Source organism: Nylanderia fulva, unplaced genomic scaffold, assembly GCF_048542155.1.
Source record: "Nylanderia fulva isolate GAGA-0341 unplaced genomic scaffold, ASM4854215v1 Scaffold35, whole genome shotgun sequence".
Classification (NCBI taxonomy): Eukaryota; Metazoa; Arthropoda; class Insecta; order Hymenoptera; family Formicidae; genus Nylanderia; species Nylanderia fulva.
Genome location: NW_028190422.1, coordinates 981,705 through 1,002,451, shown reverse-complemented (window position 1 = coordinate 1,002,451; position 20,747 = coordinate 981,705). Strand labels below are relative to the sequence as shown.

The window sequence follows — 20,747 nt, the reverse complement described above, 5'->3', positions numbered from 1 at the left end:
GTGTCGTGTGTCTTCTGTTTCCTCTGTCTGACCTGATTAGGCTTGCTCTACTAGCTTGCGCTTATTACGCTGTAGGAAAAGGGCGTGTAGGATTGACGAGGAGAGATGAAATGTGATATCGCCGTCTTGCAGATATTTAGAAGCACTTTCTATTTTTTTCATCGTGTATATTTCTTGTACATAATGATATTATCTATATACTGCAATTAAATTATGTCTGTATAAGTATCTATAATGATGTATGCAACTATATATGTACGTTTGTATTTATACATTAAATTATAATTATAATTTATTTTATTTATAAGCAACAAATTTCTCAGTATTAATTAAATATTCTTGTTTGGAAATTTATTATATAAATAGGACATATTTTCGAGATATATATAAAACTACTAAGTATTACAATATTTAAAAAAAAATAGATGCTAGTCATCAATAAAAACAAAGTTAGATTCTATTGATTGGAAAATCTACAAATTAGTTGTTTTTTGTAATAAAACAGAGAAAAATTACTCTTAGGCAAGTTTTAAAAGATTAGCATCCAAAGTCTACAGCTAGATATTTCAGTTATATATAGAGAGAGGGGATTTAAAAAATCAAGTGCTTCTAAATCTTTGAGACAATCGCGATGATGGAACTTTTCTCCTCGGCGATCAGCCAAGCAATTTTTCACGGGTTAAGTACAAGCTTTTCCAAACAGAACACGGTGGTTGTCGATGAAGGACGCGCTATCAATTAGCTCTCGATTCGGTTCCAGAAGAATTCGCGCGTGCGCGCCGGCATTCGTGGCTAACAATGCGTGGTGACGTTGTGTGTTTGTTGTTTTCTTTGTAGAGCGAGCCGCGGGTGGCAACGACGACGACGCCGACGCCGTTTCTGCCAGCGGCGTCTTCGAGCTCGTCCCGGACGACGAACAGTCCGCCGCGGCGGATGCCGGCCTCTTGTTTCGCTGTAGAATTTGTTGGAAGGGTTTCGGGCACCCGATGTCGTTGACACTGCACAAGGATGTGCACACAGGCCAGACCAGGTGTCCGATTTGCCAGCGCATCTTCAGTCGAAGTTACGACATGAAGTCACACTTGCTGCGCATCCATAAGCGTGAACACACGTTCAATGTGTTCGACGCAAAGTCGAACTTTCGAAAGTGATGCTAACTCTCCCTCCTCCTCTCCCCCTGGGCTTCTCTTCCAATTTTTTCGATGGTTCCTTCGCGACAGTTTGATGTGGAATATCTCGTTGTGTGAAAACATTATAATGGCAGATTTTGTGTTAATTTCTCACAGTTAGCCGAAATTGACAAACTGTTCTGAGAGAGTGCTTGAGGAAATAAATGTTACACAAGGTATAATTAAGTTTTAACATAGCGCAAACAATACAATACAAGGATATATTAGATAGCTTCAAATGGAATTTAATAGAAGCTGAATTTTTAATCTGATATGTTTGTTATCAAACACACTTCGCATGACTGATGATATCAAATAAAATCAAGATATAATGAACGTCAGTAATTGATAATGAAAGGACAAGGAAATGAACGAAATATAATGTCAGTAATTGATAATGAAAGGACAAGCGATATATTTTTATTCATTATGAAACAGAGAATAAACTTATGCTTAAAGAAAAAAATAAATCAAATAAGATTTACTTGTCAAAGCTAAAAATTTTTATGAATCACAACAGTTCTTTCTATTAATACATATCAGATCAAATGATAAGATTTCATTAAAATTGCGCAAAAAAACCTTTTGCATTAAATATAGAGCATTCATGACATATATACAATATAATGGTGTGAAATGTATGTCTGTTGTAGAATCATTAAAAGATTTGGTAATCTACCTAACTAGATGGTCACCTACTAAATACCTAGGAGTTGAGTCTCGCGATAGATCTCCGGCTCGGACTGTAACACGGAATATATCACATCATATTCTTAAAAAAAAGAAAGGTCCGGCTAGACGAGTAAGGCAACCCTGTATGAAATGTTTTGAGAATAATGTCATGGACGGGCTTAATAAACCCCTCACTGTAACAACGTACTGTAATGTCTGCGTTGGTAAGCCTCACTTGTGTCTGCGTTGCTTCAATATAATACATCGGATTGATGATTAAAGTTTCTTCATGCGATCTATAAGACAATTACAAGGCCAAATATTTCATGATTCGTTGGCGCATATATTTCAGGAAATCTTTCTATATATTACGATATTTATCAAATATTTTTTTAATCATTGATTTTGTAAATACAAATATATGCACATTAATTTGCCTTAACAGTACTATTGTTACAGCAACAAACATGTTAATATCAAAAATTAAGAAATTTGGCGGAATAATAATTTTATCTTATAGCGAAGAAAAATTTATTTGAGCATGATCGAAAAATCTAACAATAAAATATATTTTGATAAGATTCTTTTCATATTCAAGAATGATAAAGATAGAATCGGTGACCGAGATTGAAAACTACATAGTGTTACATAAGTATTGCAAGAAAATTTATAACAATTTTTATCTATTATTTATGAAGATTAAAAATAAGTTATTAAAAATTTTCAGTTTGATATTTTATTTTTATGTTATAAGAGCTTAAAATATCTTGCCAAATTAAGTTTAATGACATAAATAAAATTGACGTATTACTTATGGAACGCACACTCTTTATGAAAAATCTGTATTGACTTAAACGACGTGCCATCAAGTAGAAATATAAAATTAAGGATATATCGAATTTTTTATTATTTTAGGTTAGATAGTTTTTATATATAAAGCTTCTTGATTTCAAACTGCAAGACTGTTAAATAATTAATACGTAAACAATATGAATATTGTGTTATTTTTCAGTATCAATTTTCATAAATTCTTATTGGCTTTATACTTATCAATTTGTATTCTCGCTGCACATTTAGCCCTAAACATGACTATTTGCTTTTGGGATTTAATTTATATATATAAATATTATATTTAATATATAAAAATGTAATAATTGTCTTATTTAGTACTAAATGTGTAATGAGAACATGAGAATTATATTTTACGACTTTATATTTGAAAAACATACTTCTTGACGACTCGAGCAAAAGCGCGAATATCATAAATCTTATTAATAAATCTTACATTACAATTGCTTGGAATGAATATATTGTGTATGTATGTTTGTCGAAGTGTTGCTGTGTCATCATATGTTATTTCACAAGCATCTATAATGATTATACATCGCGTGTTCTGGGATTTTTATTAATACGTTTAGTAAGATTATTTACATATTTTACGTACTTTGTAATACGACTTATTTCGTGTTATCACACTACTCGATATTATACTCGATTTAACTCGAGTTACATTGCGAGCTTTTGTAAAAATATAAAAAAAAAATGATTACCTATCAAAGTGATAAGTAAAACTATTGTAAATCTGTTATATTAATGACGATTGGAATAATAACATGCGACGAGCGACAAATTAAAGAAAATAAAAATTCGCAGATTGTTCAAAACAACACGATTTACTTTAGAATTTCAAGATGCTAGAATTTCGTACGAAAAAATATATGTCCCTTTATATTATATCACAACAGAAACAGAATTTCGCATGAGTCTCGGTATCCGCAAGCTTTTTGACATTTGGCACTCCCAAAAAATTCTCCTTTTCGTTTCTGGCTGGAGGCTTCATTGAACATGCTTATGGGGACTATACCTACTTACATTAGTTATGAATTTTTAACACAAAATATCCTGATCGTATCGATGTACGGTACACATACTCGACACTGCAGAATGCGTTGGCGAGTATAATATTTAAAGGGCCGACCCGTTAATGAAATCTAATACGATGATAATTAGAAACAGAAACCTTTCAGACACATTAATAATTTCTTGTCATTTTTTATAAATTTAAAAGTATTTTTGAGTCACAGCTATCATGAACTATTAATTATTATTATTAATAGATTTTCTTAAAATATTTTTTTTTGAAATAATTATTCTTTTTATAATAATCAGTTGTGAATTTATTTTACAATTAATATTATTTAAATGCAGTAAATTAATTTGTTGCAAGATATACTTATCATTCGAATCTCTTTATAATATCGATTATTTCAAAACTTATTTGGTACAAATGTACAGTTAAGAAAAATTCAATTATTTTATATCAAATTATATATATATACCATATATGTGTTGTAATATTTTACATATATAAATTTTTATAATGGGTCGTCCCCTTATTTTTTCGAAAGTGTCCCTGACGGCCTGAGACCAAACTTTTACCTATCTGCACTAATTGTGAGAATAAAATACATTTTAGTGCAGAGCATACAATATATTTAACATTTAAAGTTTATTCATATTCAGCTGTGTTATAAACGCACACCCGTGTGATATCTATTTTATTCAAATTAAATTTAAAATTTTTGAACTTTTGCATATAATTTTTATATATCTAAAAAGTTATTAAGAACAATGCAGAATACTTAAATTTTTTAGAATATAATATTTTAGTTTTTTTTTTTTTTTTTTAATTATGTATATATATATATATTATGATGAAGAGTAATGTGATATTATTTGACAAAATTTTGATAAATGATTTAGTATACTGTATATATGATTATTACTAAAATAATCGCAAATTAAATAATTTTAACCCTTTAAATTTCAAATCACCATCCTCTCCAAAATTTTAAAACGATTTATCTCGTATATGTCATTTTTTAATGATTCAAACTTAAATTCACATATTAATATATTATTATTTTTATTCTGCTGTGTGTATCTAGTATTTTATCTCATATGAATTATCACATAATCGACACATAATCCTAAACATAAGAAGAAATTTGCCGACGACGGTGTGTGCTTATCGGGGTTGTCTCACTATCTCCGCTCACTGAGAGAAATAACAATAAACGGACACACTGAAACAATCGAAATCGCGAATTAACGAAGCACACACAAAAAAACGAGAAAAGATAAGAAAAAAAAATGTCGTCTTTGCGCGCACGACGAAATTATTACATAAAAGTATGAGATCGTGTGTGTATGGGAAACACTTTGGATTGTGTGCGCAGAATCAGAGCACAATTACGGGAAGCATCAACCGCAACTGCAACAACAAGAGCAACAACAGCAACAGCACACGAGCCCCGTTCTCGACGGGGTCAGGCGCAGGTCAAAGCTGCACTACGTGGTGGAAAGCGGTCGCTGGGTGTGCGACGTCTGCGGGCGAACCTACACACGTGGTGATTCCCTAGCCCACCATCGCAGTATACACAGGGGCGACACGATCTGTCCGATCTGTCAGACCGTCTTCACGCGAAAGTACACCATGCGCTGCCACATGGTGAACGTGCATGGGGTGAAGTAACCGTTGAAACGGCCGTGAACGAAATCGAGGGCTCGGTAGAGAAATTCGGTGAAGGGCGAATCAGGGTCTTCGTCGTGTAGAATTAGGCTGATATTTGACAGCGTTTGTCATCCGCGAGAAATTAAATCGAGGAATTTAAGATGTATCTTTTGTAGGTATTCGTGTTATTGCATAGATATAGAGATGTAGGAAAGTATTTTTCTTCTATAAAAACATATGGACATATATCGTAAGTTATATCGTGCACGAATGACGATTACGTCGACGTATTACAGACGTAATACACATTTCAACTTTTGACGAATTGCTAATCTGGTTGTTCGCGCGGATGATTAAATTATATATTTGTTTTGGATGGATTTGTGAGGATTTGAATCCTTATAAATAATTGGAATATTATACAAAATAATTGTGAAGTGTTGTAGAATCTTTGAGGATTTGATATCTCTGGGATTCACGAAATTTGGTATAATTTGGTTAAATTAATTTCCAGATGTTTCAATGAGTTATTTCTTTCTACATGACAATTATGCTCAAATCTTCTCTCGCGAGAGATTTTCGTTTTCATTCGTTTTGATATCAATCGAATGCATTCAAGCACAATATTCTTCATTCCATAAAGATTTTATACGCAATTGTTTAATATTACCGACTATTATTTTGATGGTTTTATATTTGAGTAATTTTTATTACATAGCATTTGTAAAAAGATTTAACAGCTTGATTTTTTGACTATTTTGTAATTGCATAAGATTACAATTTTATTGCTTTTTGAATATAAGAAATCTTCTCATCGTGTCTTTAATAATCGATAGCCATATAATGTGAATGTTCAATTTTTTTAATTTGAGTACGAGGTTTAACACGAAAAAAGGCGAGACTAACTGAAAAAGGATCACTTTAAACAAAAGAAAGTTTTATTTGATTTTTTTTCAATTTTGTAAGCAAAATGAAAATTACAAGTATAGTCTCGTTTCTTTTTTCGAATCTCATACATGGATTATATCCTGCAAAAAGAACCTTAGTAAATATTTAGCAGCAATATTTGCAGCGCGGTTGAATCGCGCGTGTATTACGATTCTTATTCGATATAGAAAAGAATAAAAAGCTCCGGTCGCTTTTTGCAGAATTTTATCCACATTCTTCCAAACGTGAGAGAAGTTTAAGACGTGTATATAGTAAATATATGTAACGAGTATAAGATTGGATTAAAGACTGTCCTTTTCTTCCTTCGGCGAACGAAACTTGCAATGTGTATGGTACTTAAATATAACATAGAAATGTTATATACACATCATATCTTATTGAAACTAGATTAATCATATTAAGCTTTATCGAGCGATCTCGTTTAATTGCACAAAGGGGGATGATTACTGTCATGTCACTATATTTGGCGAAATCGTATATAAATATTCGTAAATGGATTATCGATGAATAGTCTGTTTAAAGCTTCATTAGTCTTTCACTCGCGCAATTTATTTCAGAGATGACAGTTTCCCCCGTTCATCTCTAAAATGACACAAAATCTATACGTTAAACGTAATTTATGTATAATATTTACGAGATACAATTATCACACATACGTTGACGTCATATGTATAAAAACTGTCATTTATGTGGATGTCACGTTTCTGTCTCAGCGCGGAACTTACAATAATTAAACAATTGTCGATCACAGTCAATTGATCTTATCGTCGTATTTAATTGATGTGACTTGTCTCGATATGTCTTGAGTCGATAATAACTTGTAAAAAAACGTCAATATAGAGAGAAATAGATTCTCGGTGTATACAGAATTTAATTTGCAACATGTACTCTTCGACAATCATATGACATACAACTTCTTTAAAATTGTACACGATGTAATGAACGACGTTCAGTTGACGTACTTTTAATTTTGATATGTCCGAATTTTCGAACAAATATTTTTTTATTATTCATTTGCATTATTATTACTATTATTCTGTTGTCTTATATAGCTCATACTATACGTATATTCTATTGCGCAAATACTTTATTTTGATTCATAAATTAATGTTCCAATAAAGATTCATGCAGGATAAATTTCTTTTTAAAATAGCACCATATAAAACCAATCTTGAAAATCTCAGCAAAACGAATAAGCCGCTTTCGATCGCCGTTCGGATTTTACTTAAGTTTTCTAAGAGTGATTTACAGTGTTATAGAAAATTTCATTAATTTACAATATGACAAATTTACGCTGTAGTCGAAATATCGTACTATGTGTAAATTATGACGTAGCTGTAGAATATGTAAGACATGCGAAGTGCCAGGTTATACATTTCTTTTGTACTTTGCATTCTGAAAATAAAGCCATGATACGGAAACCGTACGTGTGTCTTTTGAGCAAAGAGTGCGTTATTTTCTCATTGCATGAAAGTCAAACACTTTTCGGAATCTTCCGAGAATCTTCGATCAGCAGTTACATTAAGATTTGGATGTAACGAATATCTGATAAAACATTATTTCTTTTTTTGTATAAAATTTAATTTTAATTAAGAGAGAGATTAACTTATACTAGAGCATCCATATACATATATATAACGTATACATATATATATGTACATATGTATATTGTATATCCAATACTCATAATAATTATGAATTACACAGATGTGTTTTATTTTGATATTTAACATATAATTTATTGGGTAAACAATTTGAATAAGAAAATTGCACTTTAGATTATTGAAAAAATAATAAAATCTTAGAAATTTTTTAATAGAATTTATTGTAACGAAATTTCATCTAATTTCTAGCGATAGAAGTATCTTATAAAATGTACTTAAAGATATTTTTATACATAATTTAATCTACTCTGTCAAATTTAGCAAACATGCGAATGTCATAATAATACAAATTGTCAGTTTATCGCGCATAACATGTTGCCTAATATATATCAAAATATAGTCGCGTATGCGATCTATATTCGATATTAATAATAATCCAGAGGAATACATATGATTGTCGGTTCACTGCAAATGCGATTAGCAATATACCTCGTGCCATTTTGAGCCCGATATTCGGCTTCCAATCACGATTTACGAATTAGATCTCGCCCGAATTATGTCTATGTGTGTTGTGCATGAATATTGAACATTTTGTATATTTGTATTTGTTCTGTTTACGTTTTCCTTTCGCTGTTATTCATATTATGGCGTTCACAGCTCACAGTAGCATGGCTGCTCCGAGAGTATTATAATTACTGCGTGTGTTGTCATTACCGTGATTGTTGTTCTCTTTCTCTATCTCTTTTTCTCTCTCTTGCTCCTGTTTGTAAGTCTCATCATGTGCGTTTATTTTCTTTTTTGTTTTTGTTTTTTTTTGTCATTGCTGCTGTTATTCTCTTCCGAGAGATCCGAGTAAGCGAGTGGAAAAGTAGGTAGAGAAACGAGAGTGAAACGTAAGATTTTTTCGAGTGTACGGACATAGCTTGTGTTACTGATATGCAATTTTCTCGGTGTTCCTTCTATTCTTTCTTTAATTATCGAGGACACCTTTGTACTCGCTGTCGCGTGTCGTGATCCAGAACGAGACATACACAAATCGAATTTTTAATGACGGATTTAAAGTAAGATAAAGTATTGCGAAAAAGAATTCGTTTCCATTTCAATTAATTTTGGAGAACAGAAAAATATCTATACAAAATTATTTGCATTTGACACTTGTTCATGAGCAGAATCCCTTGTTTAGTCGCGTGGAATTTAAATCCAAAAACGAGAAATGTCACGTTACGGATCGTGAGAATACTCGAGTACAAATCGCTGAAATACAAAAAAAAAAAAAAGAAAAATTCGACAGCGTGTCGCGGACAGATAAAATCCAGATAGGGCTCTCCGAGAGAGCGAAAGGCAGAGGGTCCGGCTCGCGACGCCCTCGGCCACGACGTAGCATGAACATTTGTGTCTGATTTAGATTCACACACGGTGGTCATCGAACAGCCGTCGCACTCGTGCAAACTCTGCGGTAAATCGTTTTGGAATCGGGACTCGATGTATAAACACATGAATATGCACAAGGGCACGACCCAGTGCCCGGTGTGCCACAAAGTGCTCAGCCGCACCACGCACATGAAGCGCCACTTGAAGAACCGCCACGGCTGGCACGGCGGGGTCGGAACGACGGCGACCGCGGCCGCGGGGATGGCCTCGGCAGGCGGCGTCGAGACGCCGGCGCCGATCTCCGTGTCGTCGACCGCCCAGGCGATCGCACAGCAGAACGCCGGCAGTCCCTCGAGCATCGACGCGAACGCGACCTTTACCACGATACGCATTAGGGAGAGCAGCGTGGAAAGAATCACCTCTAGTCCTATTCCTTAGTGCGAAGATGCCCTACCAAAGAAAAAGTCCCGTCGACGCAAGGGAGGATAGACCGGCGGTCCTCATCTTTATCCGAATTTTTTTATCGTCGGTATTATTACTAATCGCGGCTAATTTTTTCAATGCGCCACATTTTATCTCTAATTGCTCTTTGGGGAATTATATTGCGATCGTCAATATTTTGTCGAAGAGAGATCGATTATTCGTTAGATTTTGGACGCTAATGAAGACCAATAATTTTTCGGTATTTTAATCTAAGGATTAAAGAATTAAATTAAAAATATAATGAATTTTTAATTACGAATAATAAACTTTTTATTAAGAAACGAAACAATATATTAATTCATATAATTATATAAAATTTTTGTATATTATATATATTTTTATATAATTTATATAATTAATATATGTGTTAAAAGATATTTTGATGCATACTTTTTAAAATTTTACACTTTATTTAAATCAATTTTTATGGCGCACTTGAGATTCAATTTCATAATGTGTTAGTACCTGCAGTTATATTCGATTAGACGACTACAATGAAATCATTACGATTGACTGAAATAAGTAGTAAGAAAGACAAACGCGCGCATAATAGTAGAATTCTCGCAAATAAGTCAGACAGGATGAAAAAAAGGAGATACAGAAAAAAGATAGATTATGAAAGCAGAATTTCTATATTTTATATCATATTGTTGCTTTTCAGTTAATATTCAACAAACATATAGATGCAATTTATAATCCGACTAAATATTACACGAAATAATCAATTTGCTATGAATGGCCAAAGTTTTCGTTCCTGCGCTTCGCAGCAGCGAATTCGATAATTATTTACAATAATTTATAATTGCATTAATTGCAATTATAATAAAATAATATCTGCTGCATATACATATCAGATATTATATGTATTAAATTAATTTTAACGAGTAACTCTTTCTCTCTCTCCTCTCTCTCTTTCTCTCTGTCTCTTTTTCCTTTTTGATAGGGTTTAATTTGTGTGCCATATTTTTCGCGTCTCTCGAATTTAACTCTCGTTATGTGGTGCAATCGATTTTATTTTTTATTAAAGATAGGATATACTTATGAAAAAATTGTGACGTATATAATTATTTGCTGTGACGTTTCTAATGTGTTACTGTCGGGCCTATTCTACTCTAGTCGTCGACGAGGAACCTATATTATGCCTGTCTTAAATTTTACACCCTAGTCATTTGTACACATACATATATGTGTATGTATATGTATCTATATGTGTATAATGCACATGAGAAGACACACAATTTACACAAAATAAACATATACACAAAACGCATAAACGCATACACATTTTTGTAACCAAAGACACGAAGGAAGAACAGAAACGATTTATTTTATCTAGTCAAATTTGAGTTCAGTACTTAATAGCGTAAGGAGGAATGTGCATTTTTTTCGTGCAATTGATACATTTCAGCGATCGATTCTATCAGATCATCAATCTGAAAAATCAATCGCCAAGGATCCGTAATTTACATGATCATGGTAAAATTTCCTAATCAAATCAGTTATCTTTGAAACAAAATTTCTTCATGAAAAATCAAACGGAAAAATTAATTAAAGATAAATTTAATTAAAGAAACAAGCAAAAAATATATGGTTTTAATTATTTATACATTATTTTTTACTTGTATAATATTTTCTTTTTTTATATCTTTTTATTTTTGCATATGCACGTTTTAATTATATATATTTATATATATTATATTAAGCAATAATATATATTTATGTTTATACACACGTGCATTTTTACCATGATCGATGTGAATAACGAGTCGAGTTAACATTCGATTAATCGTTCTGTGCCATTATTTTTTAATTGAACGTGTCAACGTATCGAAATTTGTGTTTTTTACAATGTCTTGACGACTGGCTAAGTATGTCGCTATAAATCGACACGTCTCAATGTTTCTGGGGATCTTTCCTCGGTCCTGGATCGTAAATCTATGATATTACGCATACTCATGTGCGATAGTTTTTAAGGTGTCAGAAATTTGCCAAATATATACATACTAAATCTAATATATATATATATATATATAATATACACTAATTTTATTATATATGTATATAGTAAACGAGATAATGTACTATACATATACTATTGTATAGTACATTAATTTAATTTTAGTTTCATTTCGCGAATGTTAATATCGTATATTTCGTTTGTTTATTTTGTTGTCGTTATTGTTTGTTCTATTTTTTTTATCAGCTCCGATTTCATACAACGAATGGTGCAATGGGTACATTTCACTTCGTCATTACAGAGTCGTCGATAGTCACGTCTGCGTATCTTCGCAGTTTTTATTTTAAATGACTAAAATAATATTTGCTATAAAAGAATATGTAATTATGTTTTTAATGATAACATAATTTATTTAAAGAACAATAATGCCATAAAAAATCGTAAAATGCATAAGTTAAAAGACTTAGTTAAACTTAATTTTGTTATTTTTATAAAAATATATATATACAATGCAATCTTTATAAAGAGAGAAATTACTATTAAAGAGGAGGGTTACTATTAAAAAAATTATATAAATTATTAAATTAATTACACAAATAATAAATTATCTGTGAACATGCGGACACATAGTATCATACGTATATCAGGTGTAAATATAATTTTACACTATATTTTCTAAAAACGAAATTAGTTGAGTATGATACAATGTTCGTCCGCAAAGTGACTATCGATAAGTAATTCGATAAGTAAGATTTTTATAAGTGATTTGTCCATAAAGAGGCTATTTTCTGTTTTAAAATGATTAGACCCACCTGCATAATGATCTCTTTCGAGAATGATGTTTACCGATTAAAGTCATGAGTCAAATGAAGTGAGAATGTACAAATCGACTCTAGTTTGCGAACTAGGACGAAACTTAGTGCAATTACATCTAGTTCAATTGCTTGTGGATTAACTTTTTTTTCTTTTCGGAGCATTCTTTTTTTACGATTTGATGCAATGAGATAAGCGGGATAGACTTTATGTTTTACTATTGCCCAAGCTGGTTTAAAATTTTTTAGAATTATCAGAATATTTCCAGATATATTTAATTATTTTTCAACCACAATTTCTGAAAAAAAAAATTAAAAATTAATTTTTCTTTAACAAAAATATTTTATTGTGTGTTATCATTTTTAAAAATTTTTAACATTAAACATTTTTTACGTTAATTAATTGCCATTAAATATAATGAAGAAAAAACGAAAATATATAATGAATTGCAATGATTTGATAAATCAGTTTGTCATTAATTGCATAATATTCTGCATTATAGTCAAACGTTGATAGAATATAAGTATCTATACATGAAGCACAAAGTTTGGATGCTATTAATTTTTGTTTTTTACGTAAAAAATTTCTTTTATTTAAGTTACCCTTTGATTTGTTTTTTTTTTCAATGAAGTATAAGATTTATATATATACACGTATATTTATATATTTATTCGCGTTTTATTTACATATACACACATGCGCATACGCATATGATGCGCGCGTAAGTGTAATTAATCGAATGACGGTGTTTAGTCATATACACACACACACACAAACACGAAATATTATTTTACTACGAAAGAGAAAGCGAATGTGCACATTCCTCAAAGGCCACGAGTGCGAAATGAGTACAAGATCGCCAATTAATATTGCCCTAAATGAATTGATATTCCCTTAGTTGATTATTTATAAAAAATGAAAAAGATGAGACATATATATGTATACATAAAGTATAAAAAAAAATATATATATATAATATATCATTACGTAATCCTATGTTTGGCTTATGCAGGCTAATAATGTAAGTGGACATATGTGTGAATAAAGTTGGAAAAAAATATCAATTCACATAAATAAGACTCTCCTCTTTCCTTGTCGTGAATATCATCCGGCTTACGACATTCGATTCATTGCTTGAGTCATCCTTGTTAATTTTATTCGTTTTCGGAGCACAAATTGCACAGACTGCGCGAAATAATGATGACTGAATGGACCGCTTTGCGCTTTCATTCACGCAACACACACTTGTGTCGAAAAGCAATTGACACAATCAATTAGACAAGTTGCAGCATTGCACTTCGCGATATCTTCTAATTCACCTAATTCGCTACAACTGTAAATTGAAGCGAGTTTAATTACTTACATGTGCTACTTTATGCCGGCGCTTTAGCCAAATAACGCATTGGCATAACAATCATGTCGATTTCATTGTTCTCACGATATGTAATTGTACAATCGTATTTATTACGATACATACATATATATCTGCGATATGTATTATAATGATGTTGACTGTAAAATGTTTGGCGATATTGATGCACTTGTGACGTGTATGTTTTAAGCAGAATTGGGCAGAAAATAATTGTTAATGATTATTGACTAATTAAATTAATGATGAGTGATTATGGGGTATTGAGTAATCATAATTAATAAATAAAGAAATAAAATTATCAATCAAAGAATATGTATGCATGCATACTGCTCTTTGATACAAGAGTTTGATACAAATTTGAAATTATACATAAAAAAATTATATATGGAATTACATATAACATTTTTAACGTAATTTCTCGATAAGTTTGATTCGATAATGTATATAGTTTTCCAGTTTATGATTACCGATTTATAATTGCTTGAATCATAATTACCTTATATTATAATTAAACGGAAATAATCATATAGAAATAATCTCCCCAAAACTGCTTCCAAAGATAAGAAAGTCGTTGAAGACGAGATTATGCGATATTATGCATGACGATCTAACTGTTGTACTGTATATAGTGACTGAATCCGTCGTTGATTTGATCGGTGATTAATGAAGCTCACAATCAGTGAGAGCCGATCAAAGGAAATAATTGACATACACGCAAACACTTCGAGGAGGATCATCAGTCGATCGCGCGCTCTTTCGGGGGCGTCCTACCTGGCGCCTGCTAACACATCGGCCAAATACAGTGCACGTTGACCCCACATCGAATATGGATTAAAATGTGAATCATTAATCATTATCGCGCGTTCCTCGACACATTGGAGCAGATCGCGCGATCTTGACCCTTTACCTGCGGGATAATTTCACCCGATTCCCCCCATGAGGCCAGGAAGTCGAAAAGAGCACAGCAAAAGTTACTCTTACGTGATTACCAAACATGATTGGCGATCTTTTCCTGTAATAGTATATCAATTTCACGATGACAATTTGCAATTGAAATAACAAGTTCAAATTTTCGAGACAACTCAACGTTATAATGAATTTTGTGATAGTGGTGGCTTATCAGATTGATCTGGTCTAGAGTTGCGAAATAAAGGGTTGAAGGATTCGCGCTTCGAGGTCTTTCACACAGTTCGTTCAGCAAAAGTCTCACCAGTAATCGACTGACGATCCCCTCGCAATGAATGGCCTGTGTTAACGTGTCACCACCGTGTCCCTCTCCTCCTTTCCTAGATTTTCCCGTTCATCGTGCCCTGTAAGTCTCCTCCTTCCCGACTCCGTGATTCCGTTGATAAAAATTGATGATGAGGAATCGGCGGGTCACGTGGCTGTGTTAATGTGTTGCAGGGGGGGTGGGACGCAATCGGAAGCACGTTGGCGATACAACTGGTCAGGTGGTGATGCAGGGCCCGGGGCGTTTTCCGTGCCGGCTCTGCGGAAACGTTTACAGGCACCTTGCCTCGCTGACCCAGCACCTCGAAGTGCATCGCAACCAGACTACCTGCATCGTCTGCCACACCACTCTCAGTCGTAGAACCGACCTGCGGCGTCACATGCGTCTGAAACACCAAATACCTTTGCAAAAAACGATCCACAGGCAGCGCAGCCCGAAAAGCGAATTGGATTCGTAGATAATCGCGCGTCGCACACTCTCGCGAGAGAGGGATGACAGATGTCCATCGACCTGGCGAGTTTTTTGCCAGATATTGGCTCCGCGTTTGCTTATGCGAGATCTCTCCCTGTGTCGATCGCGGCGGTGCCCCTCGTCACCTTAATACTACGCGTTCGAATTTCTCTCTTCCATGTTTTTATAATCTAATAACTTGAACTTAATTTCGCTTCGCAAGATATTTCGCGCGAGATTCTAATTTCAAGATATTAATTTGTATAAAAAGTAGCAGAGAAATAAGTGCTTGTATTTTTCAATTACAAACTGATGTGTTTCGAATTAATTCTTCTGGAAAAAAAAGCATTGCAGGTTGCGCCTATTTGATGATAGTGTTAAGATGACGATCGTCCGAGCCATTTATCATTTTTTCAAACGAAGAGATGTAAGAACGAGGCTCTCGCAATGAAAAACTTATGTGCACCTTTTCTTACTAGTTTCTTCTCGATAATAATTAATGCGTGTATATTTGACACATCGGAGAAAATACGCTCTCCTCAGGAAATACATCAATTGAAAATTTGAAACAAATATTACTGTTGTGCTAAAATCGTGTCGTAAAGAAATTATTGTCAAATCTGATGGAACAAACATAGCGCGAGACATTGATCTTGCATGCCACATTTTTTCTTCCCAAACAAATAAAATATATACAGCATTTTTTTACGTATATAATTTTACATTGTTCTCAGACTAAATTCGATTGTTGTTATACGAGAGCAGATTGATTCAATAAGAGTAACAATGTAATTATCTAAACATGAATATAATTTATTCAAAGATCTCTAAGTCTGGCTAATACGATAGATTTCTACTGAAGTATTAAATATTTATATAATCGTAAAATATATATATTATGCATCTTTGTTGATGACGCATTTAGATACGTTGAAATCCGTAGAATCGTCAGCGATTCGCAGATTTGTTACATTTAACGAGTATAAAAGCGGTGGGTGAATGAAATCGGAGAGCGAACCAGAATAAAAAATTCATGTCCTAAAATAGATACAATGAGATATTAAGATAAAATGTATTTTTCGGCGATCGAAGTGATAGAGCTGATTTATAACGAGTAAAAATAATTACACGTGCGATTCGTGTATATATATTTATAATCCGATTTAATTTAAAGTTCATCGATTCCGTTCACTTGCCGTGGTGAAACTAGACAGAATGTATTTGACGTAGGTAGCAATGAAGAAATTTTGTCTTCGCAGAGAGAAAGAAAACACGGCTCTAGAATATACATATATTGCTATATATTTCAGATACACTCTGTAATTACTAATTTACCGAAAGGTAGCGAATAGATGCGCTTTGATGTTTGTTTTTGCGAGAGAGACGATCGGGACGGAGTTGACGTTTTCGTGTTTTATTCTTTTGATAATAATAATTATCAGCACACGGTCCACTTGGTCCGTTTCCGCAAGAAAAAAAAAGAAAAAAAAATTGATGTGTCTAGCTTTGCCGCGTACGCGCATATTTATCTTCGCTAAGTGTGCAATTAACGCAGTTAGCGATTGTGTTACATTAGCGGATTACGCTTTAGGCGTGTTAACGAGAATTAAGTGATACGTATTTAAGGATCTGAGTGTCGTATACGTCACCGATGAACGGAGGTGGCTCTATTGCGAAGCCAGGATTTCGTACACGTTACAGGATCTTCCCTCCAGCGCAAAATGCAACGATCTAAAAAAGACCATAGCGAATCCTCATATAGGGCAGATTTTATATAAAAGGATCTTCTCCGAGGCTTTTTATGCTGAATAAACTTCGCGTAAAAAAATCCTCGCGCTTGTAAGGATTTCTTCGATACAGCGAAAAGTTTCGTGTAGAGCCTGGCTAGTTTTGTAGAGTCACCTCTCTCCTCCGGATTAATGAGAATCGGCGGTCTTAAAAGATTCTAGTCATTATTGTACGAGACATTAGACTATCGAGATCTCTATCGCTCGTTTACACAGGACTCTATAACAAATCGAAGTTATTTTTTGATACTCCTCGATGCACCCGGAAGCTCTCTCTCTCTCTCTCTCTCTATTTCTTGCGGCTGCTATGTCCTCGCAGGACATTGCTCCGTAAACGTTAATAATAATCCTCGTTCCGCAGCCACGACCCCTGACACGTTACACGGACTATGTTTACACGTTTATCTATATATGCCATGTGCCGAAATTTCTTTGCGAACGATTCTTGGGCTCGGTGTAAGCTTAGAAAGGTTTATTCGATCGCGACGACATTCTCATTATCTCCAAATGGATTCCATCGTTTTAGTCATTCTAATTTATGCAAAGCAGTTACGCAACCACTTCCTTTATAATTAAAAAGAAATAATTATAAAGACAAGATTTTCTGATAAAAAATAATACTGAAGTACGAGATATAGTACAGCTCTCGATAGTGAAGCTTTTAAGTATACATCGAGCCTCTCAGCTTTAGCTGTCAAGACAGCGCATAGACAGTGCCTTACATACAAATACCTGATTTTACAGTTTACGTATTGACTTCTTCAGATATTTACCATAGACAAGAATATATCTAGCGATGCGGAGCATCCGGAAAGTAGCTGTTAATTTTGTTATCGACCTCGTGTAAACATTGTCTCTGTATGAAAGTGCGGAAGCAGCGTTTTTCTATATCAGTATCGTAAAGAATTTTATATTTTAATTTTATGTTTAAGCAAAAACCAATCAAGTGTTGAAGATATTAATATTTATCAAACTCGTTATATATTATTTATTATAATTTGTTTAATTGTAATTTTAGAAAATTTTAATTAAAATTGTGATTTCTTTGTTATTTAATTTTTATATGTATACAAACGCTTGAAGAATCCATATTATACTTTATATTTCAATTATTCGTAATATAATAGAAAGTATACGATTTAAAAAATGGTGAAATATTTATTTTTAAGCGAGATTATTATACTTTATAAAATGCTACGTATAGTTTTAAGAGATTGATATAGAATTTAATAGGGAAACGCTGATTTCGACCGTTTGCATGTATCCAAAGACAGATCTGAATAAAGCCTCACCGTTACCGTTATTGTTGTTATTAAATAAATAATCTACACATACACACGCGTGCGGGAGCGATTTCGCAAGCGGGGATACCTTATTTTAGCGAGCGCATTCAAGAGTGTTATGCAACAAAGTAGTACAATAATCGCGAGTATACGACGCATTTGTGCGTGCGTCCGCATTTCGTTTCATTTTCGAGAGTGACATCGCACTTTGCGCACCTGACTATTTACTCGTAGATATATAAGTGATCGTATATAAAATTATCGTATAGTTGTTGATCGTAGCACGAGAATGCGCGTCATCGCGCGTCTCTAGAACGAATGCCTCATTTTAACTCATTAAATGCCATTTAGAAGAAAATTCTCGCGCTGCGAGATGCAGTTAATCGTGTTTTTAACACCCCAAATCAAACGATATAGATAATACGACAGTTGCAATTTCCATCGTTAATAATAGTTGGCTTTTAATGGGTTAATATACAAAGCCACCGCCGTGAAAGAGTGTACAAGTATTTTTAGCCGTACGTGATTATCGCGGCGAAACTGTATCAGGGATTCTCAAACTTTGCGAAATTAATCTTAATTCTCTATTAAGAAATGTTACACTAATAATTTTATGTTTCTTCTTTTGCAGAGAAATCATATACGAGAATAAATTAATTTTTTATATGCAGAAGAGAGCTGTGCTCTCTATAAGCTGTGCTTCGTGTGTCACAAAGTAATATTCTATCTTTACAGCTGTAAAAGAGAAAAATATAGGATAATAAAAAAAAAATTAAAATACACAAATACGTTCAAAACATATCTTTTTAGAAATGAAGACTTCGCAACGAAATTTAAGCATCTCTGCAACAGATAAATCGCGATCTGTATTTCAAAAGTAAGAAATTGTACAGATTGGATACACGAAAAAGATATAAAATACATAAAAAAAATTAAGATGAATTTCGATAGAAAATCCTAAAGTGGCAAAGTGTCATAGTCTTGATATAATGAAGCGAAGATAAACGGAGATAAAAATAAGATCGATGAAAATATAAAATTACTAGGACATAAGATGAGATATGAAGTGCGAATTACAGCGAAATGAAGGAGGAAATCTTCGTTCTTACAAGAAATATACGAAATATGGTTCGGTCTGCGTAGATGTGTTTGACGTTAAAGTTTTGATGCAAAGATTCAGGTAATTAGTATCTTAGGAAAACAGATGTAACAGAATTTAGTACTGACAAAGAATATATAAACATGAATAAACTTAATATACAGCGAATACAAAATTTTACCTGTAAACTTCTAGGAGTGATAAGGACATACGAGGCAAAGAATTTTTCAAAAAAAATTAATATCATGAATTTTGCATCGCAAACTTCTTAAAAATTGTCGAAAATTTCAAAATACCTAATATAATTTTTAATGATATTTAAATCATTAAAAATTAATGTATACATTATCATTAAATTCCAATAATCGAAACAAAAACTTTGCGCATTACATTCTTAAGAAAATTATTTTTTTAATTGTCTTTATCGATCCTAGAAATTTATTGGCAGAATCTGTCGTAAGTATTTTGCGAAAAATCAAGAAAGCTGTTCTAAAAAAGCTATTTAACCCTTCGAGTTTTACTCTAAAGTTACCATTTCGAAATCTGTTTCGAAAAAATCTACCATATTATTCAAACGAGGATCTCAAAAAATAATGTTTCGTCAGAGTAATAATGAACTAATCATCCGTCTCTCGTCTCGAATGGGTTAATCATTTGTAAGAAGAAGACAGCGAATATATGTAGTCGCAGCGGGTTTAGAAATTAATTAGATATGAGACACCATTGTCGGTAGCACGAAACATTGCGTTCTCTATTCAGGTGTTACGTTCGGTATCGTAATTGTGAGCTTGTAACTTAATTAAAAGATCGTGTAAGACTATACGCTTTCAGATGTTATCCCAGTAATGTAAATAAAAGAATTTCTGATGGATATATTCGTGTATTCGGAAATTAGTATTTATAATTAGCACATAGCATTGTTTTATTCCCAATTAATTAATTATTCCTAAAAGGATTGTAATAAATTCCTTTCTTTATAAATTTTCTTCTATAT

The 20,747-nt window shown here is 32.9% G+C and overlaps 1 protein-coding gene across 6 annotated transcripts in view; it reads left to right on the top strand.

Annotated features, from left to right (window-relative positions):
* The window catches only part of LOC114934981 (uncharacterized), a 32,234-nt gene that overhangs the window by 9,901 nt on the left and 1,586 nt on the right, over positions 1 to 20,747 (top strand). Inside the window, exon 6 of one of the 6 annotated variants that reach the window (XM_029307715.2) lies at positions 15,308 to 20,624. The exons of 1 other annotated variant lie outside the window; for it this stretch is intronic. In XM_029307715.2, the coding sequence (XP_029163548.1) occupies positions 15,308 to 15,591 (284 nt within the window). In that variant the 3' untranslated portion in view covers positions 15,592 to 20,624. 4 more of the 6 variants (XM_029307718.2, XM_029307714.2, XM_085485190.1 and 1 more) reach the window with 4 other exon arrangements.